Source organism: Macrobrachium rosenbergii, chromosome 47, assembly GCF_040412425.1.
Source record: "Macrobrachium rosenbergii isolate ZJJX-2024 chromosome 47, ASM4041242v1, whole genome shotgun sequence".
Classification (NCBI taxonomy): Eukaryota; Metazoa; Arthropoda; class Malacostraca; order Decapoda; family Palaemonidae; genus Macrobrachium; species Macrobrachium rosenbergii.
In genome coordinates this window covers 27,358,583-27,385,374 of record NC_089787.1, presented here as the reverse complement: position 1 = coordinate 27,385,374, position 26,792 = coordinate 27,358,583, and the positions used below count along the sequence as shown (strand labels likewise).

General features: G+C 35.5%; 1 protein-coding gene and 1 long non-coding RNA gene across 12 annotated transcripts in view; both read right to left on the bottom strand.

Annotated features, from left to right (window-relative positions):
* Nucleotides 1-35: 35 nt before the first annotated feature.
* On the bottom strand, nucleotides 36-8,766 carry LOC136830692 (uncharacterized). Its single transcript, XR_010850716.1, has 3 exons — nucleotides 8,684-8,766; nucleotides 4,436-4,512; nucleotides 36-331 (listed from the first exon to the last, which is right to left on the bottom strand). It is a non-coding gene; the product is annotated as an uncharacterized lncRNA (long non-coding RNA).
* Nucleotides 8,767-12,301: 3,535 nt separating this feature from the next.
* The window catches only part of LOC136830689 (protein kinase C-binding protein NELL2a-like), a 416,546-nt gene continuing 402,055 nt past the window's right edge, over nucleotides 12,302-26,792 (bottom strand). For 5 of the 11 annotated variants that reach the window (XM_067090406.1, XM_067090408.1, XM_067090407.1 and 2 more), the window contains 5 exons: nucleotides 26,643-26,753; nucleotides 25,837-26,093; nucleotides 25,380-25,637; nucleotides 21,321-21,373; nucleotides 12,302-15,415 (listed from right to left, as the gene is read on the bottom strand). In XM_067090406.1, the coding sequence (XP_066946507.1) occupies nucleotides 14,797-15,415; nucleotides 21,321-21,373; nucleotides 25,380-25,637; nucleotides 25,837-26,093; nucleotides 26,643-26,753 (1,298 nt within the window). In that variant the 3' untranslated portion in view covers nucleotides 12,302-14,796. Of the gene's footprint in view, nucleotides 15,416-21,250; nucleotides 21,374-21,746; nucleotides 21,874-25,379; nucleotides 25,638-25,836; nucleotides 26,094-26,642; nucleotides 26,754-26,792 lie in introns of all 11 variants that reach the window. The other 6 variants (XM_067090405.1, XM_067090404.1, XR_010850713.1 and 3 more) reach the window with 5 other exon arrangements.

The following is a 26,792-nucleotide window of genomic DNA, read 5'->3' as shown; positions in this document are numbered from 1 at the left end:
CCAGAAATTTTTTGTAAACTGCCCTGGATGACCGGCCACTAAGCATTAATTTTTCGGCGGTCCTCTTGCTTATGTCCACTTCGATCTGCTCTTCTCCCTCCCCGACTGTTCTCTTCTTGCTCACCGTCGCCGTAACTCCTCCTCCCCTGTCCTCTAATCTCTTCCACTGTTTCCTTGCTATCTTGCTCACCGTCTTATCTCTCCTCCTCTATCTCCTCCAATGTTCCGTTGCTTTCTTCTTTGCAATCTTCCTGTCCTCTTCTCTCTCCACTGTTCCTCTCTCTTTTCCTCCTCTTTTCCCTCTTTTCTCACGGTAATGTTACTGTAGTTTCTGAAAAACAGAAAGTAACCGAATTAATTACCAAATATGATCAATCACTTTCCTTCAAAGTGAGGATACAGAGTCTTGCAGAGTCAAGACCCCCTTTCTTTGTGTACGAAGTCTTCATATAGTTTCGGAATGCACTTGAACGGCTTCACGAGGACTACCGTCCTCCTCGAATGAGAACAGTCGAGTTCTCGTGAAGTCTTTCAGAGCATTTTCGAAACTGTATGAAGATTTCGTGCACCAGAAAAGTCACCTTCATGATCCTCATTTCAAACATTTTATACAAAAATTAATAACATTTAATTTTACGAACATTAATAATGAAAACATTTCTAGAAGTGAAAAAGGTAATTCAACGCTGCTAGAAAGTAAATCTATAAGACTAAATCACTTCTGAAGGAATAATTATGCAAAACTTAATAATGAAACATTTCTACAAGTTAAAAAGGTAATTCAACGCTGCTACAAAAATCTTTAAACTAAACCACTTCTGAAGGAAGACATCTAAAGTTCCAGTTTTACGCAATGTACCCTACTAAAAGTCACCTATGAAAAATGAAAACTTTTATCCTTGTCAGCTACTTAATTTTCTTTGAACAGTAAATACAGTATTTATGGAAGCACAAACACTTCTTCCACGCAATATCACGAAGCATAGCAAGCCTGTCAATGGGGTCGGTACACTGTGTAATATGAAGACTAAGTGATCTAACAACCTAATTAAATTCTAAAGCATTAGAACATATAGACGAACGTATTTAAATGAACAATTTTCTAAAACATACACCAAATCCCTATTCTCTGACGTTTTCATTCAACCAGCCCCGAGAGAGAGAGAGAGAGAGAGAGAGAGAGAGAGAGAGAGAGAGAGAGAGAGAGAGAGAGAGACTGCGTATATGTATACTGAATATATCAAATTTAACAAAAATTGGATACAAAAATCCTCGTGTGTGTGTGTCGACACTGCTTCAACCTTGATCACTGGCAAATGAAGCAAAAATGGCTCGAGTATTTATGTGCAATAAACAGCTACTGAATAACGATTTTAGCATGATAGAGATTCCGCCGTCATCAATCAAATTAGAAATATGAATCAAAAATTAACTTTTATTCGAACAATGCGATCGATGACAGCTGATGCTAGAATTTATTTTCATGCGAGCGGGCTAACTATATTTGAACAGCAGGTTTATGAAATGAATCGTTCAATCCGCCCGGCATAAATTTCATTATACTGTATGTTTATTAATCATCAAAATTAGGTTTCTAATTTTACAACACAGTTAGCTAGCTACCAATGTTGCTAGGTGATGAAAAGTACGATGATCAGATTTGAGGTATTCAGTCACTTGCTGATGCTTTCAACGAGATTTCAGAGATTATTGGCTCCAAGAATTTATAGATTTTCTTACATATCAGGGATATTGGTTACAGCTTCAAGTGAAGTGCTGTAAAGCTGTTACTCAATAGTTAGCTGCCCGTACAGAAAATGAAACTGAAATCTATAACTATTATTTAAACAGGGTACATCTAGAAATCCGACTACCCTGATGATTTTTTTAAGCATTGTTCTCAAGCAAAATTTTCATGGATCTGCAACCCCCTAAAAAGGTCAACCAGGTGCTAACACAGAGGACAAAAGCTAAACGACACCTTGACCTCCCTGTCATGGGACAACCAAATTATATCACCGCCAAAATAGTTATTTCCACCTGTATTTTGTATGTGAATACTCGAGCCACCAGTTCTCTACAACAGATCAGGATTGTAGCAATGACAACCATAATATAAGGAATTTTTTTTTCTGGAGATTGTATGTTTATAGCTCCTTTTATTTCCACAGACCGCAATTAAATTACAGTAAGAAGACAGCAGCATTTCTCGAAGAGCTAAACCGTCTGCGTAAATGAAAGGACCCACTAACCCCTCTCAACACGAACGTCTCATGAATACACAAGTTCTGTAATTAAATACGTTTTCAAATTACCCTTCCCTAGCGTTTAACTTTGAGGAGAGGGAGGCAATGGGTCAAGATAAAAACAGATAATGCATCAACATATCTTAAATAATTTTAAATCCTAAATGTAAAAGAAAGGAACCTCGCATAATTAGTCAATAATTGCAGTGCTTTTGTACTACTTGTAATGATCTAAATTGTTTTAACTCAATTTGATAGCTCGAAGTAATAGCCACGCTTCCAGTAATTCTAGAAACATTATAGATTCTTCCAAATATACTTGATGAAATAAAATTACTCAATATATATTTACATTTTTAATATTTAATGCAAACGTCTTTGCGCTTCTGCTTCTCCCCATCTCCTCCTATCCGAATGTTAACCGTCAATTAGAATGATTTAGTGAGTACTGAAATATTTATGCATTCGTATGACGTTCAATTTGAACAAAGAGATAATGTGAACGTAATTACGTGTTAAAGATTATGAAAGCTTATGAAAACGATAATGAATATTTAATATTATAAGCTACCAGCTTTGAGTGCACTTTTATAAACGTGCCCAGCAGTCAAACATTGGGACCAAAAAGAATCTCTCTCTCTCAAAAGACGTAAAAAATCGTAATTATTGTTTAAATGAATAAAACTTCCATATTTGAACCTCTCGTACTATTGACAAATTTTTTAAAAACAAATAGAATTCGAATGTTTTAACTCAAGAATATTTCATTTGGCATTCAAAAACCCTTTTAGAACAATTCTAACGATTTCATACGTCCCTTTAGCAACCCATTGCATTTTAAGTGCCCCTAGAACAGGTCATTGTAATTCAAAGGTCCCCTAGAACAGGTCATTGCAATTCAAAGGTCCCCTAGAACAGGTCATTGCAATTTCAGATGTCCTTGAAGCACCCTTGTGATTTCAAAGATCTCAAAAAAACTGTTGCAATTTCAAAGGTCCACTTAAAAACCACTTGCCAACTAAAAGGGTCTCCTGAAAAAGGTCTTGAAATATCGAAAATCCCTTGAAAAAGCACTTGCAATTCCCCCCCACCCCCGGCCCCAAAATCTCTGCAGTCTTAATACCAGTAGATATCTCCCGCAATCTCAAATGTCAAGGGAAAAACATGCTTGAATTTCAAACATACTGTAAGAACCACTGTAGAATTGAATACAGGGCACAAAAACGCTGTTTACCCAAAAACCGAAAAAGGACTGGTTTCTAAACGAATACCAGCTGCCAAGAGTAGCACAGAAATCGCAACGGTCTCATTCTAAACAAAAGTGTAGGTTTAGGTGTAGGCCTACTGTCCCTACCACATAAATACCAAGTTACTCAAATCTAAAAAAAAATCTTTACCAGCTATAGACCCGCAGAGAGAGAGAGAGAGAGAGAGAGAGAGAGAGAGAGAGAGAGAGAGAGAGAGAGAGAGAGAGAGAGACATTTAAAATGGGCATCCAACACCTGTGGTTGCCTATTGGAATTAGTCCTGTCAGCTTAGAATCGTGTACCGAAATGCCAGTCTGTAAGTAAAGACTCTTGCTTTGACGGCACTAACACAAAGTGAACTATATTTCCGGTCCACATGATAAAGGCTTTGAACTAGTTTCACTGGCTCATGACACTCATCTGCTGGACGGTAGTAGTACGAAAATATCAGGGCAAAAACTGAGATTTCTTCCTAAACTGGGCGAATAAAATGCGCTGTGAAACAATTCAGTAAAATCTATGAGGTACCTTTAAAGCGTTTCATTGTTGTGGTCATTAGTAAAAGCTATCAAAGCAAGCAGTTTCAGAATATGAGCTAAAGCAACACCTGTCCCCCAGCTTCTAAAACTGCCCAATCAGGAAACCATCTAACCAGTCGATCTATCTTCTCACACTTGTACTGAGTCTGACCGAAATCCCTTCGACTGTATGGGGGCATGACACTATGGGACCTACTTAGAGGAAAGCTATGTCCAGGCTTCTTCGGTAAGGTGTTAAAGATAACCTCACCTAACACTTACTAGGCAAGAAGCCAAGATCCTTACAGAATAGCTTACAAATCAAAATTTTGGCAGTCGCTAATCATCAAAATGACCATTATAAAAATTATTAAAAAACACCAACCAGACCCATAATTCAATCTGAAACCCCATAAAGACTCACCCGAGATGGTCGTTCTGGAATGAGGCGAAAATTTGGAGACGTGCAAAGGGAAAGTCGGACGATTAGGTGTGAAGTACCTGAAAAGGAACAGAAAAACATTGTGAGTACTCATCAGTAATGATATAACAGCAACAATAATTACTAATAAGCCCTGATCTTAAAGAAAAAAAAACACACACGGGAAAATTATCTAATTTTATCATTAAAATCGAATTTCAAATCCATGTATTATTTCTGATGGCCCCATAATTCACAGTTTGAAAAGGCTTGAATTAAAGCAAGACACAAAATCATAGATACAGGATACATCTTGACTGTGTCGTCTTCTTTCCATGAATGAGGTTACGTTGGTAAGGAATTTTACCTCTCATTTTGCCCGTTATTTTATCTTTTATATCGCCGAGTTTTTTTTTAAATTCTATTTACATACATAAAAAGTTTATCTAAGCAGTAATCAAGTGTACCACAATGTGAAGGGAACTGTTCTATCTTTCTTAACTAAACTGTTGAATTATTGCAGATAGGTAAATACAAGTTTGGGATAGAATGACGTCACCGTTTTCTCTCGCGCTAAAAGAAAGCGGAGAAAAATATTAATGGGTAACTTAGCTGAAAACTCCACATTTTGGATACGAAGGTTGGTTTTACATGGTATGACCAGCAATTTGGAAAATCTAAGTTATGATAATGGGAAAGTTTAATTTTGGTCAATGCTGCATACGTTCAAGGCAAAATCATGATTTATGGCTAGGCTACCCAATTCATCATCTTGTCACAACCGTGATTTCCAACACGTTGTACACGAATGAATTAAAAATTATGCTTAAATCTCTGATCATGAAACAATCTTGTCCAGAGAGAGAGAGAGAGAGAGAGAGAGAGAGAGAGAGAGAGAGAGAGAGAGAGAGAGAGAGAGAGAGAGAGAGAGAGAGAGACCGACCGAAAAAAAAAAAAACTTGTCTAGTAATAAACTCCGAACTGCAGGAAAAACGAACATTTTTTAATCAAACGTCAAGCAAACGGACTTTTTAATAAGTGGGCGTCAAATACGCTTACTGCACAGATATAACGACAAACCAAAGCTGTTAAAATCATCAGTTAGGTAGACTGGAAAGTGACCGTTGCTGAAACTTACGAAAGACCTCATAAGCCCGACAGAAGGGACCTGAACGTAAAGCCAGAATGTTGAACAGGCACGTCACCGAAGATTAACCAGTAAAAAAAACTTTCAGCTGAAGTACAGTTCCCTTTGTAAAAGCTTTTACTCGATGTGGAACTTAACAACGCTGTTTTAATGGATTGGATTTGATGAAAGTTAGGCTGTCATGCCAAGCAATGGGGCACATTTTTGCTGGATGGACAGAGTAAACTCCAAAGTTGCACTAATAAGTAATAGCTAGAGAGGTTGGACAACAAGACTGAAGAAAGGATGCGAGAATGGAGGTAAAGTAAAAGGAAAAAAAAAGAGTTCAGCCTGAGGGCTTTAAAAAAATAGCTCCATCTCAGCATCTTAAATTTTTTAATTCTTTATCAAAATAGAACATTCAATCAGCGATAATGATTGCCTAGAGGTGCTTTATACGTCAGCCCCTTGGCTAAGATTTCTGTTTGCCACAAACACACACACACACATACACGCGCGCATATTGGGCGGACGAGAGAGAGAGAGAGAGAGAGAGAGAGAGAGAGAGAGAGAGAGAGAGAGAGAGAGAGAGAGAGAGAGAGAGACGAGGTCCCATGTATAAAATCCAACTGTCAGTGAATACTAGAGAAAACTTTAAATTAATGCTACACATCCGAAAGAACCATTTGAACAAATTTCGTCTAACCATCTACACCAATATTGGTAGACCTATCTGTAGCCTGAATGTAACTGGCATAAATGGTTTCCTTCCTACGCACCTTCTGTGACTATGTACAGGTAGGTCCACAGATAATTATTGTAAACTAAAATAGGAGAGTATAAACAAAAATTCTGGTAGACCAAGTTAAATCTGAATGCTACATGAAAAGGCTAAAATGTTGTTCATCATGACACGCCACTTTCCCGAACACTCTAAGTCAACCCCGAGCAACTTTGAGAGCACAGCAGTATTTACATCATTGCTTCTTTAAAAATGTTTAACACAATATGCAACAGTTTACAAACTAAAAATAAATGTATTATGCTAAAACCACTGAGAATATGCACTACTGAAAAATCAGACCTAAAGCAACTTTTAGCATAGCCTCAGTACAGGCGCACTAGTTCACTTGGAAACCGTTTGCATTCGAAATTATTATTTTTGTTTACCGATATGTTCATAAAACGGGCGTTGCATTTAAAATGGCCATATTTATGTAAATTGCAAAGTCAAATTTCCGTTCCCTACATATCAGCTTCTGCTCTTTACCAAGACATACAGAATGTGTAAATAACACAAGAAAAGACACGAACCCCCCTCACCCACGTAACGGCCTGCGTCTCTCAACGAGACCTCTCCTGTAGTGGTTACTATATTTTCACAATATGTAATTTCACACAATTCACCCTCGGTTTTAGAACCAAACTATGCGCTGACGCTTGCAATATCAGTCAAGATACTGTTTGTGGTAACTAGCTACATACAAAAGCCAAGAAAAAGAAGTAGCGGAAAATCAATTATAAAGCTTCAACACAAAAACCTATGGTCTCCCTCAAATACCTAAATATCTTACTCTATTCTGGCTGACCGGTTGTGTAGCTACAGGTTTAGTTGTCAATCGTAGTTTAAATTGGCGAAAGATCGGACTTCTTCTGAAAGCATTTTCTTTAAAAATCCCAAGAACGTAAAAACGTATGATTCGTGTATGAAGCGGATAGGGTTATGCAAAAGGGAAAAAATACACTTCATGCTAGTTGCTAAGTACGACATTTAGGAGTCATAAAATCAACCTGCCCTTCAAAGACAAGACTTATGCGCCCCTAACCATAACGTAATTCACAAATAACCCGCATAGCTTCAAGCTCTCCCACCCATTCCTGTCCATTCCCAGACTAGACTTTTCAAAGAATTGATAAAGTTAGCTTGAAAATTAAGCGATTTCTTGTTTAAAATTTAACAGCTAAAACCACTTGGAGCCCACAAATAGGCCTAGCTCAAGTTCACCATATAATCACTGGTTTCTATGGAGAATTTACCTTTTCTCCATCACATGTAAGTTACAAGCTAATTAACCTTGAGCCACATAAATACCATCAAACATTAACCAAATATGCTGAAAATTGAGACCACAAAAAGACCGTCAACTTACAAAATATTGAAAGCTGTAACCCTGAATAAGCAAATTGAAAATGGACAAATGAAACTCCTTGACATAACTACACGGCAGTTTAAGAACGACACATTTTCTCTAAGCCAATCATCCGTTACGAGGCAGAAAACGAGCAGATTGGCACTAATCTGCAATTTTTTTTCAGGTGAAACCCAGCACTCGATATTTCTTCAAATCACCACAGTTTAAAAAAAATAAAAAAAAAAAACTCCGTCAAAAAAAAACCTTTCATGCTAAGATCAATCAATGAAATGTGATTACCTATACCACGAGACATACATCAACTAAAAAATTCCAGTAATTATGATCAAAGTAGGCTACCAAGCGGGAAAAAAAACGTCACCATAAACGCAATTAGGAATCGGGACTAAAAATTTGCAAAATGTCGCACTAAAAGTGGTATAATAAACAGTACATGAATGTGTGCCCATTTAAACTTTTTTATTTTTCGTACCTAGGCTTATCATCAAAAGTGGATTTGTGGATCCTAAAATAAAAAGTCTACGCTATGTAAGTGTCATTAGGTCCTGTTAGTAGGGGCAACGTGAAAGTCAAAATAAAACCATCAAAAACTATGACCCGAGCCAGGATGTGTAGTTAGGGCTAAGGCAGAGACCTAATGAAGTCTCCGGTTTAAGGGCATTCCTTAATAACTCTTAAACATGGATCTCCGACCATTGTTTCCTTTAACCACCTCAAAATGTTTACGAGAAATGGTTAGTCCATTTAAAAAAAAAAAATATCTATATGGATGAAGGTCAACCGGCTCTGAGAGACCTCGCCGGCTACAGACCATTTTCTAAAATACTCGTTTTTTCTTCAGTTCCTACAATATTCCTTTCCATATTCTTTTTCAACACAGCTCATGATCATCAAAACCTCTTAACGTTTTCCTAAATCAAGAATATTCCAAAAGACCGTACGAAAAAGGAACATGAAATGCCTTATGCTTACCTGAAACCATGGGTCATCAACACAAGCACTTGTTCAGAATAGTGACCTTTATCCATCGTGTCCAAAACCACTCTGAGTCTGAGAACCAAATTGGAAGTTACCAGGCTTTTCTGGTCAATGTATCGTACCCTGGCTTCAAAATTATCGTTTTTCTATTAGCACCATCGTTCTAAAGTGTCATATTCCTGTGGTTTATATCGTATGCTTTTCTGCTACTGCTAAAGCTAAAAGTAGTATTGAAAATTAATGGGGAGAGTCTCTTCAAAGTAAAGTTTGAGCTGAATAGCGTAAATGAATATTTATATACATGTTTTTTCATTGCCAGCTGAGCTGACGTTCTTCAGTTAATTTTGTCACCATAATTATTATATGGTTATCTATTCATGTGTTGATTTTTCTGCATGATATGCATGACAAGAAAAAATTTCTGTGGATTGTGTGGTACTGAATATTGATTCTATTGAATATTAATTCCCTAGTGTACTGATTATGGTAATTGAAGTTTTTCCTTTTGATAGCTTGAAAGAAGTAATCACCGATAAAGTACTTACGTAGATTTTTTTGGAATATAAAATATGTGATTCTTTGTTCGTTAATTTTGCATCTGAATTTGCGTATTTTCCTTTCATTCATATAAATAACGCCTTTATTTTAATTTCTGTTATAAAACAAAGTTTTTTTATGTGAAATCTTGTTGAACTTCATATCACCTGATTAAGTAAAGAAAACAAAATGGAAAAGTGGATAAGAGAAAACGATATTACATGGGAAACTAAACTGAGTTTGAAAATGTAGACTAATTGCATATTGAGTTCCATCCCCTTTTACAACTACATAATTAATCTCATACCATGGCTGTCTTGACCTCAGTATCTTAATACTGTACGATTATTTTTTTTTAGTTAGTTAATCAGACCTCTGAATTATAGTAATGATATATACAGTAGGGTATTCGTAAAGAATGGTTGGCTTATTTTTTTCTTTGGTTTAAATGCCATCCATCAACGTTAGGTTTTCAATGACAGCATTATAATGAAAAAGGCTAAGCTGTAGTTTTATATTATAAGAATGCCAACACTTGACATCCAACAGATTTGAAGAGATGACAAGGCTTTACTTCCTTTATTTCCTTTACTTGTAGAGAGTTCTGTACCTTCATTGTTTGACGAGTTGATCCCTTATCAGCACATATGCTCTATATTAGTGAATTAGTCAGGCATTTATAATGGAATTGCCATAAGCATACTTTAGAGGGTTGTGAACTCCCCAGATCCCTATATAAAACAATGGATGGGGTTTTATTACATTAGGAGAGAAGAGTTTTTGTAAGGTACAGTAGAACCTTAACCATCGTTCACTCAGAGCAAGACAGTAAAAACAGTTTTTTGGTAGGACATCTGGACATGACATTATCATTATTTTTTATTGCAGGTTTCGCTTTGTAGTCAAGGCATGGAATGGGTTCTCTTTAATCAACTGTCTCAAGTCTTTTCCCCATTGTTTTCTGGACCTTCCATATACTTTTTGCCTTGTTACTTACCTGTCTACTATTTTGACAGCTGCTCCCCACCCCCTTATCATCACCTTCTCAGTGCATCATAGTCTATTTTCCAGCCACTGTAGTCCTTCCTCAAATTACTCAGTAATTTCATATTTGATTACACATTTGGTGCCTGGACACGTAAAACTCTCGGGGACCTCAAGCATTTTGGCAGGCAATATTAAGAGGGCAATTTGTACACATCCCTCTCAGCTGGCCTACCATACCTTTTTCAAGTCCATATGAATGTACCATTTGCTATCCTTGTTAAGAATTCTTATTTAACTACTGTGCATACATGGATTCATTTATTTATTGTCAAGCCTTATGTTGTAATACTTTGTGTATTTTAATGACCTTGTACATATACCAGAAATATTTGTGTGGGACTTGCTAGACGTTAGAATGAAACGTGACATTTTTTGGCTGTAAAGTGAAGTACCGAAGCACTATCCCAGTTGCACTAAGAATTAATAATCCAAGAAGTTAGACAGCAAGTTGTTAGAAACAAAGCAGGAATGGAGGTAAAGTAAAAAAAGTTGATAATCTTAAGGAGAAAATCACTTTTGTTAATATTAGCTGTAAAGATTATCACCATTAGATTGCAATTTCTTTTTTAACTTGTGTAACAGTTTAAAAGTTTGTTACTGACCCTCCTGGATGCATAATTGCAATAATCTTTATACATTGTTAGTTACTATTGTTGGGAGAATAATGTTTTTAAAGAAATCCCAGGATTTCCTTGAGTCACCCTGTTTAATCAAGAATATTTTTTTCAGACATTCTAAGGCTTTAATAATGTTCCTTACATACTGTTTTATTTATTGTATATACTTTCAGACATTCCAAAACTTTACTCATTTTCTGTTCATACCCCATTACAGCACCTTCAATTGAAATGATAATTTTGTTTATACTTTAGATGTTTCCTATATTACAATAAGATTGAGCTATCTTAAACACAATGGATCTCCATGTCTTGTATTTTGATGCTAAACTCCATTTTTATTTTTTCATACTTTGTGAAGTCACAATATGATCACCAATACTTCTGTTTTTACAAGCTGTAGTGATTTCCATAAGAAAAAACTTATGCCTAAATTCCTTGGCATTTTTATTCCACTGTTTCTCTTTTCCTGAGAAACTGCACCACTCTCCCCTTTTCAATGGCAAATTACAAGGACTCCAACTAAACACAGCATTGCAGCACCAGGAGGGCATTTAGAAATGAGTACAATAATGATGTAGTGACTTTGGAGTACCTTGTTTGATAGTCAGACATATTTAGGTAACCTCTTGAAATGTACAGTAACTGCTTGACACAATATTACAACCTAGAGTAACCTGTTGACAACAACTTGTGCCAAAGCCAGATGAGGCCATGGCAATGCAGTTTTTTAACCTTTTAATATTTACTTACCTGATTGTTGACTGTCACTGACTTAGCACTTGACTCCCAAGTGCCCATGACAGAAGAATATTGTAGAGAGTCGTCAGGGACAGGGTTTCATATCGACAATGAACTGGAAATTGATCTAGTTCTCTTGAAACCTCAAGAGACAATAAAGGGCCAACTTGAGAACCTTCTTAACCACTGATTAAGCTATAGGTTATTCATGAACAAGAATGAGAATTAAATTTCAGTAAATTATTTATTATGGCATTTTGGTTAAGAACCTAAAGAAAAGTTTTTATTAAAAGATCTTTTAAATCTTGAGCACTATGTACTAGCTTGAATGAGAAGAAAAATGTACAAACTTAAGGTTTCATATACTGATTTCCAACCACTTGAGACCAGATGACAGACACAAACAAAATTGGCAATAAACTGTATAATTTCTTCCAGTTTGTACTGTGCCTCATTTACTTTCCCATCAGCTTCCAGTTGTTAGTGAGCAAGACAATGAATTGCACAATTTTTATTTTTTTTGGGGCAAGGCTCATTTCTTATTCAATACATGTAAGCCAGCATGCCTTTGTACTTTTCAGCATTTGCAGATTTCCAAGAAGTTTTTGCTTCTGCTTTTTATTTTTGCATCAGCAAAACTAGATTGGGTGTAATGTTCGAAAACAACCAATGATAATTATTTTATTGAAATTTATTATTTGAAAATAAGTTTCATCAAGACCTGAGGTGGAAAAACTACAAAACTTCAGTATAATTTAACCTTTTCTATATTTTTCTATAAATATCTTTACACGTATTTTACAATATTAAAAAACATAGGAACATCTCTTAAACTCTGTATTATCAACCAAAGCTATTATAAATTTCTTTGATGACGACTATACATATATTTGGTAACACTTGCATTTTTTGCTTCTCCTTAATAATGCCTCAATTTAAAAAAAAATCATTCAGCAATTTATAAATGGCACTACTTAACTCACTGAAACCACTATACTGTACTTTTTCCAGCTCTTAAAGGTCGAGATTGCAATTCTTTAATTACCAGTAAAAATATCTATAAAAAAATCTTTAAACATTTTCTGTTGTCAACACTTAAGAAAAAAATAGGAGTGTGTATCTAAATGGACAAAACTGATAAAACATGAATTAAAATCACAGTTGCAGATGATATTACTGACCTACAGTTATGCTTAAAATGTAACAGCTCAATTCTATGCTCTTATGCACTTCTTACACAGTTGTGACATTAAGAGTTGACACGACCTGATTTCTTAATATTCTGGCTTTATATATAACGAGAATCCCCTGGGGAGTATTCAGCAGGAATAATAAGACTAATTTACACCAAGATGTTGTCTGTTAATTTTCGTTTCCTTATCATTTATCGCCACATCTACGTAAGTTCCTATGCTATAGATTGTGGCCCCCCAAGTGTATAGATCGTGGTGTTGTTGGTCGAAGAAATTAAGACAATATGCCATGCATTTTACAGTACTTTTATATGGTTTAGATTTTTAATCATTACAGTAACTTGTACTCTATGCTTGCCAATGATGAATAACCAATAGAGTGATTCCTTAGCATACTGATATGGCATCCCGATGCTCGGGATGAAAGACCGAACATGGCTGACTATACGGTTCTTGAATGAATCAACTGCCTTTTGCCCAATTAACAGGCTAACCCATCCCTTAAACTTTTGATAATACATTTTTAGCAGTGATACTTTTAAACTTGAAATAGGCTAAAAATTTTCTCTAAAACATTAGCTACTTTACTTAGGCGTCAGATAAGCTAGTAACAGCTACTTTTCTGAACTGTGTTTCAGAATTTTTACATTATTTTAACTAACTTTTAAAATTTACAATCGTTACTGTTTTATAAATAATGAATGCTCTAACAAAGAAAAAATAATGAACAGAAGTGATGAGGCAAACGCCTCCAACACTTCAGAGTCGTAAAACAGGGTACAGTACTGTAATTGCACAAAATTATAAAGCAGCCAAGAAAGCATTTGAACTGACACTGTGCTAATGTGTTCTCCCCTTAAAATGCCCATTCTCTATGTCAGAAGGTTGCTGAATGTGGGCCAAGATAGATGTCGACATGCAAAACCCTCAAGTATACTCATCATGACTTCTATGTCAACTGTATAGATTTAACAAAACATATTTTCATACATATGATGTGTTTGATAACAATACTGTACTGAAATAATCCAATCATTCAGTGGGCAGTTTAGTCAGCAAATATTAAAGGATATTGATTAGGAATGACTAGAGACTTGATAATATAAATGTAGTGCAAGACAATATTTTTTGTAATATCTCAAAATTTTCATTTATGCGACAAAGGAATGTATATTCCTGTATTTTATAAATGCACAATATGACAGTACCTTATGCAACAAAATCAGGACGAGACAAACATGACTAGCAGGCGTATGGAATGACCAGAGATAAAATAGTTGAACAGTCTTTGCATCAATTTATGGCAGTCTGGGCTATGGCAACATCCACTTTGAATCACCAAAATAATGATTGGCCTAGTGAGCCTAAACACTATTTACATGATATGTACAACACAACCATACCTCCGAGCACCCGCTTTATACTATCCTGAGCAGTGATCCTTGGTTACTGACTTGCAGGATATACAGACCAAAGTACCAAGGAACACTGAATGGGTGCTTCATTTCCCCAAGGACCACCGCAACACTAACCACGACTTGAGGAAGACTAGCGCTTAACAGGCAGAGGCATATGAGGCTACAGCTGAGGCAAACTAGGGTATAGTAGACCTCATGATGAAGTCTGCAATTTGCAGTAGCTGCTGCTGCTGAAGGCAGGAAGGCCAATGCAAATTCTCAAGAAGAGCTGCTGCACAAATAGGGGAGCAGTGGCTACCATGGTGAATGAGTTACCCATGTTGCTGCCTCCGCATACTAGATGACGTGAATTACCACTTCCTTTTCTTAAGCAGTAATGTACCAGGTTACCATTCTTGTGGATGGGCATTCAAGTTGAATAATAAACTTGAGAGTTGGCTCTCCTAAGGATGATGCTTCCTCACGATGCCTGCATGAAGTGAGCAAAAGACCCAGGATAATTATACTACCTCTTATTGCAGAGTGAGTCGTGGTGTGGCGGGGCAAAGCCAACCTCAGGTGGAGGATGTGGCTTCAAGGGATAAAATGAGGCACGAACTGTCTTGTGCCCTACTAAGCTTATGGCTCACTTTTTTTCTGCCTCTCTCGGCGCTCCCTGAATAATTGTGCTTTACGAGATCGGATCCTTGAGTTAGGATTTCGATATAACTGTCTATACTGCCAACCGGTTGGCAACCCAGTAGTCTTTGCAATGTCACTATCACTAATTGTCCCCAGTGGGGCAAATGTCTGAGGCACATCATAGGAGAGGAGAGCACTACCCACATGGTTTTTAGTGCCCACCACCAAGGAGGCATAAGAATGTGGGGCAGGTCTGGTGGTCGGCGGGGCGTTGGCAGGACTGGGGTGGTGCTGTTTATTCCTCTTGAACTTCTTAGTAAACGTTTTAGAGATATTGTTACCGGTCCCATCCACATCTGTGGTAGTCTTAGTAATAGCTGCCACAAAGCTGTGAAACAGTGAAGAATGGGAACTACCAAGTACATTAGCACTCCCCACAGTAGTAGGTGTAATATTTCCAACCCACGAAGCACCATGGAAGGCAAATGGAATGGTAGGCCAGTACCCACCACCCATGCAGCTGCTGTGGTAACGACAACACACCCGTCCACCCTGAAGTGTATCAAAATCAAAATATAAGATTCAGAATAATGGTAACGGTAACTATAAAGTATGTTCATTATTTGTTCAAAAATAATTATACATCTAACAATCAGTGTCAGACTACAATGAACCCTACAAGTCACTCAATTCAATCACAAAATTGAAATTCTTTTTATCCTGAAAGTACTGGCAGAATAAGAGCTGGCAGGCAGTGCATAGGCAAGCATGCAAAGAAAAGGGACAGAATATTGCAAATGGGAACACTGCAGCCACACAAAGCATTGAGCATTCAAAGAACTAGCACTGATAATGTGAAGTAGAAAATAAAACAAAATTTCAGTTGCAGTTAGAGAGAGCCACATGCATAGCTGCAGTAACCCATAACTAATTAAAAGTGATGAAACAGAAATTATAAACAAACTTGGACGTTTCCAGTAAGATTCGTCTTGAATCTATTTGAAGTTTCCCAGTTTATTATAAAAACTATTAACATCAGAAGTGCAGAAGAAATTCCTGAGCAAGTGGTGATGACTACCTACTGACAAGAAATACCGTATCTGAAAATCCATTACAAGAGTGAACTGTATTAAAAAAGAGAATAATCTTAAGAAGCCTCAAATATAGGTGTCTGCTAGGAAGGGATGCCAGTAGTACCTGCAAAGATGTGTGTACAACCCAGGGAATGTTTTTTTTTCTTCATTCTGATACTCTCCCACTTTCATTTTCTTTCACTCTGTCTGTCTGTCTCTCTCTCTCTCTCTCGCTCTATCTCTCTCCCTCCCCTTGCCTCTCTTTTTTTACAGGTTAATTGATTTGATAGCATATCTGATGAAAAATTACTGTTACATGGTAAAAACATCTCTGAATTGTACTAGGGCAGGAAGTATGCAATATGTACAATATACTGTACCAAGATTTAACAAAGCATCAATCACATGAAGAAATGCCAAGCTATTTTGACTACTCATTTCCTGGATTTTCCAACTGCTTGCATGCTGCTCAACAGAACAGCTGTTGTACTGTAACCTTCTTTGTAAATGCTCTAGTGCAAAGCATCAAAATTACTTGAAACTTGTGTTATCAAAAGAGCTTGGATGAGTAATTCAAGAAGATGAACCAGATAATTACTAGTACATGAAAGATTTGAATGTAGCAAGCATTAGACATGCACAATAGTTCAGGGGAAATTTCAGCTTTGGTAACTGAAATTTAAATACTGCACTACTACTTGTCCTTTAAATTGTTCGATAATTTTTTTCAAAATAGTACAACTTATTTTCTACCAGGTAGCACTTAGTATCAAATGAATGTGTTAATCATAGTGGAATGTGTTTCAGAACACACTCAGGAAAATGTACCTTGAATATAGGTTTTTAAATTTTTGCAAAACCCCTCACTAACACAGCAAGATATATCAGGCTTTATGATAGAGTTCTTAAAACATCTGATACAACTGAGTGACTAAACATTAGCTTGCATTTCCATTTTGAATAACAGATGTTTGCCAATGATCCTATCATAATCTTATGACAGCTACATACGAAATTATAACAAAGTGCATACAAAGTAAAAATCAGCTTAAATTTAGCAACCCAGCAAAGAACTTTATCATAAAAAATGAATCATAATCTCCTGGAAATAGTATCTTTTCATTTCATACAATCAGTTAATCCACAATTCCAAATAAGGCACACTATCCTGAGAATATGAACTGAATTAGGCTTCCATAAAAATGGTATTTTCAAAAGCATAAAATTACATAAGTGCAAAAATTCAATTACTAATCAGTAAAATTTTAAAAATTTATTACCCTCAAAGGAAAAAATAGCCAATTCCCCATCTAATACTAAATTTTCTAATTTTCTTCTTGGTTTAATAAGTATAATATGCCAATTCTGGTTGTCTGTGTTAATTTTGGTCAAGACTACTTTCAGAACGACATTTTTAGAAAAATGAGTTAAAATTTACATCCTCGGGTTGAGGATCAGGTTATTTGCTTTGAAAAGAACAATGTTGATTTTTATTTGTAAAAGCAAAGTCATCTCAGAATATAGTAGCTGGAATACTAGCTCAAGACACAAGCTAATAACAGCTAAAAAGCAAAAAGCGTATATATATATAAAGAAATCTTTTGCTCGTCAAAGCAAATTATAGCCTGTGAAATAGTAATTACAGAATAGGAAATTTTACTTTATGTTTAAACTTTTCTCACAGTGATAATGCTATCCATCCTAATATTTGCAGTAGGATGGGAACCTAAAAAATATAAAGGAGTTAATTGCATTAGGGACATGGCAAGTGACCAGCTTAGGGTAGACCACAGAGGAAAACACAAGGAACTGTTTAACCCAAAGAGAAATAATCTACCCACTATTTTCAAAAATGTGTTTCAATCACTATGTGTTTTTGCACTGTTTAATGTTCTGTCTTGTGTCATGTGTAACCTATGTGCATTTACCTCTCTTTAATCAGTGTAAACCAACATTACTTCATGTAAACTACTTTACACACTGGTGCCTAACCATCATTTCAAGGAACAAATACCGTTACATCTGCTGCAGTCCTTTATCATCCATATCATCCATCAAGTTATTAGGTTTTGAAGGGAAAAAGGTGATCATGTAGGCATTTATCCAAACTGCATGGCTTTGTGAATAGCATCAAGCCATGAGTGTCACTTTATATATGAATATCTTAAAACTAACACAATGATGCATTATAGTAAAATATAAAACTGCAAAACATTCCAAAACACGCTACAGTATATATCAGCAGAGAACTCTTTAAAGGAACAATGGTTTAAGTAAATGTAATATTTACAGTTGGTGATAAATCTAAAACAAAGGTTATAATCAGTAAGAGTAAACCTACTGAAAGAAAGACATAAATAACAGAACGAAGCCCAGTTCTCCCTAAGACACTTCTGAAGAATGGCCAAACCTTAGCCTGAGTTTACCATATATGCCAGTTGACTTTGACAGGTTAAAATGATTGGGAGAGAAGCAAGTAGTAATGAATAGGGTGGACTTTTTTTTTTTTTTGAGTCCACAAGCCTCAACCTTTTCTTTAACACAGGTTACAGCATATTACAATCATGCATTGTACATAGTGGACATTGCTGGGGTTATACCAAAAACTAGTTGAGCATGATGACCTAGATAAGGAATGATGTCATACCTAAGTATAGTCAACTGTTTTTTGAACTAGATAAAAATCAGAGGATAAGAAAACTATGATCGTGAAGTATATAATCTAGAAAGGAAGCTGATGAGTACTGTACATAAATACTTGTAAAGGGTGCAAAGTCAGTACTACATTAGGAAATGAGAGAGAGAGAGAGAGAGAGAGAGAGAGAGAGAGAGAGAGAGAGAGAGAGAGAGAGAGAGAGAGAGCTTTTATTTTTAAAGGAAAGTCCAGTGACAATGTATCGTAACTTTTCACAGGATGCAAATGAGGCATGAACTATTTTAATCAAGACCTGTACAGCATAGTTTAGATAAAATGACACAAACACCCTTCAAAAGATGCTGGTTATATGAAGATTTTTAAATTCATGACAAGAGTTTTTACCACAATAACTTGATCTACTAGTTCAAGAATTACTTTGTTTACGTTTAATGTCTTTTATACTACTGAATTCTATCTCAAGATATCATTTCTTAGAAAATAACCTGCACCAACAGCACCTGTCAAAACTAACAACTTCAATCTTTACAATCCTGCTGTGAAAATATTCAATTTCAATAAAGTATGAAATGGTTTTTACTTTAAGCTAACCATTTATGTTGGCATATGCATAAGATGAATTTCTGAGCTTCAAGTATAAATATGCATAAGATGAATTTCTGAGCTTCAAGTATAAATATGCATAAGATGAATTTCTGAGCTTCAAGTATAAATATGCATAAGATGAATTTCAGAGCTTCAGAAGTTACTAATTTACAGGAGTCACATACATGCTAACATGAATACAGTAGTGGGAATATGCTCCTTTTAAAATCTTGTGAAGGTTTTTTTTTACCTATTTTAGTAAATGCATTACCGTACTTTACATAAAATTTGTAAATACAGTATATGCAGAAGTGAATTTAAATTTAACATCCAGCAATTTAATATAATTATAGAGTTCAGCACAATAATTTTTATCTGTAATTTGTCCAATGTGTTCTAATACCACTGATGGCTAAAACAATAAAATTCTGTAGCAATAAAAGTCTTTAAATCACTTCAAAAATAATTTAACTTGAAACTGCAATTGTGGCCAGCACCCAGTGTAATTTAACTTTCAAAAATTACAGTCTCAAAAATTAAATTTATATCTTCTCAGTTTAGCATCATATGACTGATGTAAAGTACTGTATAGTATTCTCATAGAAATTGCAGGCAACAAGGTTCTTTTGGCTTAAAATATGTGCTTCCCAATTTACTTAGCATTTTCTTCACTCCTAATTTATCCCTGATCTGGTATCCATGATGTATGTGAATTTGTTTTAATTGAAACCTTGCATGATTTACTCAAAACAACCTTGCATGATTTACTCAAAGATTACATGAATACTTATTGATGATGACGGCAACACTGTACAGTACCATCCCAAGGAAAAACAACTCCATTTCACTGCGGTTATCAATGTCAGGAATTGTAACAATTGTTATAGAAATAACTATACAACCTTCCTTTAGTATCATATCCTTTTTAATAAATAACATAGTATAACTTACCTTTGGTCATGAAAGTACACGACAGTACAGTACCTAATTAATTTTTGGGAGTACAGATCATTAATGGAAAGAGCACATCCCATAAGTGGCAAAGCTTCATATAGTATATAAACATAATCTTTTCCAATATGACAGTGATCCCACTTGCACTGATAATATTGAGAAAAAGTAGTCAAGGTAATGTTCAAAATGAAATGGAAACATATAGTATATGGCACACCAGTAAAGCTGTACAGTATGTGAATTAAGACTGTTTTTTGGATAAAGACTGTCTTTGGATAAAGTACAATTTGCAACAATAAGTCATAGAGATGAAGATATTACTACTTGAAAAAGAAAGGTAAGCGCTAAAATCATTGTCATTTATCTTACAACTACTGCAAAGATACTTTATACATCAAGCTGACGGGGAATTAAAGAACATTATACAATAAAATATACAGTATAAGAAAGCCTCTAATGTACAGGCAAAATTGGAAGGAGCAGAAATAACAGGAAAATTCCTGTAAAAGGTTGAATTTACATATCAATGTCCTGAAACGAGCCCCAAATATTGTACTTGCTAATACCTGCAAACCAATTATCTGTCAAGTATTTGGTATGAGATGAGGTGTATGAAATATGATGGCCTTAATGTCATGAAGAGTATGCAAATGTTTAGCTCTGCTGCTCCTCTCTGCTTTAGATTTATCACCAATTCACTTTCTTTCATGTACATACTTCATATATTTGTATAAAACTTATAAGAAGCATTCTCATTAGTTGACTCTAGAAAATAGTCAAAATTTTGGAAACATGCTGTTCTATCATCATTTACTATTTGAAAAATAGTCATAAAATTGAGTATAAACTATTTAAGATTGATATGGATATAAGAACACCTACTTTTGTCATGCAAATGAAAATGTTTTTGTAAAAAGTGTTTTCCGCCCAAAATGTATTATCATTGTTGACTGCGACAATAACTACTAACAAGAAATGACTGCACTTCTTTAATCCCTGAGGGCAAAATACTGTAGTTTACATATGGCACGTGCATATCCCAGACAAGAGATAGATGTGAGTCGTGCAGGACCCAAACATTGATGGTGTGTGAGAAACTGAGGGAGTGAAGACGACTACCCGACGCTAGGCCACTAGCCCGCCCCGCAACAAGCAACGCCCGTGCAACAAGAGGCCACAACTTGATTACCGGTGTACACGGAACGCGCCACCCCGACCTCCACCCTCCCAGCAGTACGGCATCTGTAATATCACACTTTAGTTAGAAAATGACTGCACTAAGGTTTTTTCTTTCTTAAGTAACCTACGTTGTTTTGTATCCTCTCCAACCTCTCTTCTGAAAAACAGATTAAATGACATTAATGAATTTGACAACTACTGCCAGCACGATGCTCTTTCCACCCAAGACCTTCAGTCTGAAAGTGTAAAAATCTTTCCATAAAAGAGATACAGAACATCAATGTTTCTCATTTGGAAAGCTGTTTGCTTCTACTCCACACACCTCTTAGGAGGCTTTCATCACTTAACCATTCTATGTTAATGGTTAATTTTAAATTTCACCCTTAAAGAAGATACTGTACCTGCTTAATGTAATACTAAAATGAAAAACTCAAACCTTTAATATTACAGCAGGATTAGGAATCAGCAATCACTGAGGTACAGTACTAGTTGCTATTATAGTAGTGTTTTACCAATTTCTGATACTGTACTGTAAATCCTCCACTTTTCAAAGAAGATGCCACCTGGAAAATCAAATCATTATTTAAGATCTGGTATACCTAGTATATATCAAACATTAAGGAACTGGTGGGTTACTTTGGTACTAATTTTTCTTATCCCTTCTAATTTTCACCTCCGCTAATTGCCTAAATTAAAAGGGCCAACACCGTAGTTAATAGCAAATAACAATGTAACTACTGCACTAGAGCATAATGAATCATGGTAGTAAATATCTGGCCAGTATACATTCTATTTAGTCATTTTCATGAATATTTGTTTCACATATTTCTGTTGCGCCTCATATATTCTGGCTATACAGTAATAGCAGTCTACAACAAAACTGTACAGTATTTATTTAGCAGGTTTACCATTCCTTATGCACTTGGACACTAATCTAAACAGAACCTTCTTGATGTTTCTTCAGCAAGATTAATGCAAGCAATGCATCTAGCACATGTCACTGTGATGCCTGCCAATTCCTTTGTAAATTACATCTATATAACCCATTATTCATGGAGTGTTTCATTCATAAAGGAAAGCTCTTCCATGTTAACTGTAGGGACAGTGAAGCTGTAAAACTGCGTTGTGATACATTTACCTATGAATACTGTTCTTGGTAAAAATGATCAAGAACGCTGGGAAGTAGGTGACTCGGGGTTAACCAAATTGCTATTACAGTCATTCTAGATTAGCTACATAAAACACCCCCTTTTCAAGTTTCATGATGAAAATATTTCATGCCATTATCCACTACAATATTATTTCCAAAAATCAGATATGCCCCTTCCATTCACAACCACTTCTCATAAAAAACTAAGTACAGGATTTATCTGTGAATAACATCCATTCAGTGACATGTAAAGATATACAATGACTGCAATGCTTAAATGTTTCCTCTTAGGGGAAGTAAAGTCCAAAATTTAACATTATTCTGAAATATTAATTTAGACCTTAGTTATAAAATAACAATTCTCAGGTTTTTAGCTCCAAATGTTATGTCAGTCATTTTATGTAGGTTTATGAGTTCTTTTCACGTCCATCTGCTATAATCGGTTCTAATACAACAGCTAATGCAACTGATGGGTCCTACTCCTCTGGCTTTTGGACACAAACTAAAGATCTAATATACATAGTACTCTGTTCCTATCCTGTAAACTTAATTTGTATTATTATAGCAAAATATCTTTGAAAAATTTAAAACTGCAGTACAATTAACAGAGAGGGAGATTTAATAGCAGTGCAGTAATTGGGAAAAACTGGTAGCTGACAAGGACATGACCATGGGGAGTTGGCACATACTTTTTATATTGTAAAACAACAGTTTTACAATAAAGTACTGTAAAACTGTACATTATAGCTTAAATTACAATGTATGTGTATAAATCAAAACCAAGTACCCGAGCTGTTAGAAAGTACAATATGTAACATAAGCCCTGGCCATATACCAGTGCACATATTTCATGTTGCTTCTGCAGTGGTAACAAGAAAACCACTGTGATTTAAATACACCCAACTTTCCCCTTTCTAAAACCTTAAATCTAAACTGTACAGTATTGCGATGTTCTTGAACATCATGCATGCACATAATCTAAAAGGGCCAGTATGCAATGTATATTATTATAATAACCAGTGTTGGTAGGTATAAGTAAATGGAAACAAATATCAATAATGAATAAAAACATAACACATTCTTGAATTTTCCTGGATGGCTAAATTATAAGGAAATCAATTTAAAAAATAGCCTGTGCATGTGTTGAGAAGATCTACAGTTCATAAAAACTTATGAATTACAAATCTACTATCAATTGTACCTTAGTTAAAATTTTTCCTAAAAGAGCTTTGCATGGTTGAGATCTGTGTACAGTACATACATTACATTCTGCATACTGTACTTTATATAGTACACTAAAACAAGCATACTGTATATGCAAAGCACGTGTTAGTCATCCATCAAGGAACATGACCCAGTACATAATATACTTCCTATCTGGAATATTTTTTTCCCGTGACATACAGGTGATAACATAATTTTCGGCAAAGAAAAAGTACTGTTTTTGGAGCACCTTACTTAGTATAGTAGCCAATCAACGAATAGAATTCCCTCCATAAACATACCAAACGGAAAACTCAACTGAAACCGCTCAATAAACATAGCAGGTTAATGCTTACCATGCTACACTGCATAATACAACGAAGAGGAATAAACCAAAAAGTAGCAGTAACAAATTCAAATACTATACAGATACTGACTACATGCAATTTAATCAGTGTAAATACTGATTATTTGTTTCACTCTAGTATGTATTTAAGAATTATATCCTCTCCTACTTGCTTATGATTTTGAGAGAAAACTACCCTATATTTTAAAGATGCTACATTAAATGAACATATATATGCATTGACCAGATTTACAATACAGTACAAACTAATGCTACAATTTATAGTTTATCATAGTGACACTTAATTATTCATAAACTTAAAAAAAGAAAACATTTATAAACAACATCCACGTGGTTAAACTTATTGTATGTATTTAACACAGATATACTCTTGCACTACTTGGGCTATGAATTATACAATAAAAGCTAACTTCTCAATGCACTATTTACCACTTAAACAATAAAAACAATGTTCAGTTATTAAATCTTTAAACCAAATTATATAAACCCTTCAAATAAAATTACATAACATAAATGTGTTTGTGTGTAGGTGTATATTTACTACTAAGGAAGTACATTTTATCTCTAGAATCAAACTTTACTAATGGCAAATCACTGTTTTCTGAAAATTCCTACCCTGGAAATACTGACCTGATTTTCCTAGCAAAAACTATTTAACATTATTGGTAAAAGACTCATGTCTTTGAGGAACTGTATGGTAAATATTTCAGTGTTTTATCTACTATTCTTTCCCTTACACCCAACACTGAAAAGTATTTTGTAAGGATTACCCAATGAAGCTACAGGAAATCTTCATATATCTTCAATCAGTCTATTTCTTTCTTGCATTACCAGCAATGAAAATTTTGGATGGAAAATGTACTAGTCACTTCCCCTTACTGTCTAAAATTTTTTTTTCTAAAGAGCTATTTTTGGGAGGAGTGGGACTTCAAACTAAGCTTTCTTGATACGCAGTGCTTATACATACCACTTAATATTTTGTCTTTTCACGACAACAATATATGATCCCTCTAAGTTACCATTCATGTAACAGAATTCCAAAATCCACAGTACATTGTAAACCAAAACTGACAACTTGATACAAAATCTTTTCAGTACTGTGAGGCTACCAAGCATATTGCCTTTTTAAATGTCTTTCGACTGATTAAAGGCTAAACTACATATTGCAAGACAGACATATGCAAGTAACTAAATTGTAATTATATTTAACAGTTCTTTGTTACAACTGAAAGTATGTTAGGAAAACATTTCCTTCCTGCGCATGTATGTGTTTGTGTATTGTGATTACAATTAAAATATGAACAATGACTAAGATGTAAGGAAATAAGAATAATACTGCTCTCCCATACCTGACATCTGCAAGTGATGCAGTCGTCATTCAGTGCCGCCCACTCAGCACCAGGTGGATAGATGGCGCCTAGATAATGACATCCTTGCGGATTTGCTGAATCAAGCATTGGTTCATTGGCCCCTATACTGGTGTTAGTTCCTTCAGGAGCCATACACGGATCATCTGGGCAGCGATGACAGCAGTCACCTGGCATCTTCTCAGGCGAAGAACACTGTACAGGTGGGCATTCCAATGGCCAGCAGTCAATCTCTCCATACTGAAAAAAAAAAACAGTAAGCATAATATGATGTGCAATAAATTTTCTTTAAACTGGACTGTTCTGACAGTCTCAGCATTAGAAAAAATACTTCACTGTGCATTTACACAAAATTCCATTTTCTGGTGCAATTAAGTGCAAGATGAAATAGAAACCAAATACATATTAAACTTGGAAATCTATGCTTTTTTTCACTTACAAGACATTCACAAGTCTGGCACTGGTATATCCAACGTTGTCCACTGTGGAAAGTGATGTGTGGTTGTGCCTGATGGGTACATGAGGCACGTGGATCACAGTGGGGGCAGCATTTAGTATCAACGTTGGGATCAGAGCAATCACAGACAAAACGGTTACAGGTAACTGTGCCCTCAGAGCATGTACACTGAGAGCATTCAGAACCTGTAGGGGTCCACACATCACCATGTGGTCGTTCTACTCCATTTATAACACAACCTGGAACAAACATTACATTGTCAACTCCTGAAATAAGAGTGCTTCTTAAAAACAAGAGATGATATTTTTTATGACAAGGCAAAACTAACCTTCAAGAGACTTTCAATATCATTAACATATGGTTTAACAAAACCATCAACTTAAAAACCTTAGCTCACACAGGGTAATACGTATTAGATATTAGACAGGAACTAATTTCTAGCAAACCTAGGAATATCATATAAAAAACCAAAGGATTTTATATGCACTAAGAGGTGAAAACTGGAATAAATCATTTGGACAACCAGATAGGAAGAACAAGGGGAAAGCACGGAATGGAAAAGGCTGGAAGTATCGTAGTTGGGGACTAAGGAACACTGCAAAGAACCTAAAGTACCAACTAAAGTGTACCACAACTGGAACATTGTAACTGATAACCTCTTATAGAGGCAAACCTAAAAAACATTATGTTTGCAAATTTCATCATCCTTCTCAAATTACATCAAAGGAAACTTGAGTCAAAAAGTAATTTGCATTTCCAGCACTCGTCATTAACGATATAAAGCTTACCATGAGAGCAGGCTGTGCCATTTTCACAGGTACATAAAAAGGATCCTTCTGTATTTATACAAGTAGCTGTCTCATGGCATGTAGAGGTTCCAGCAGTACATTCATCCACATCTGAAAAGAAATTGAAGATTTTACAATGCTATGCTTGAC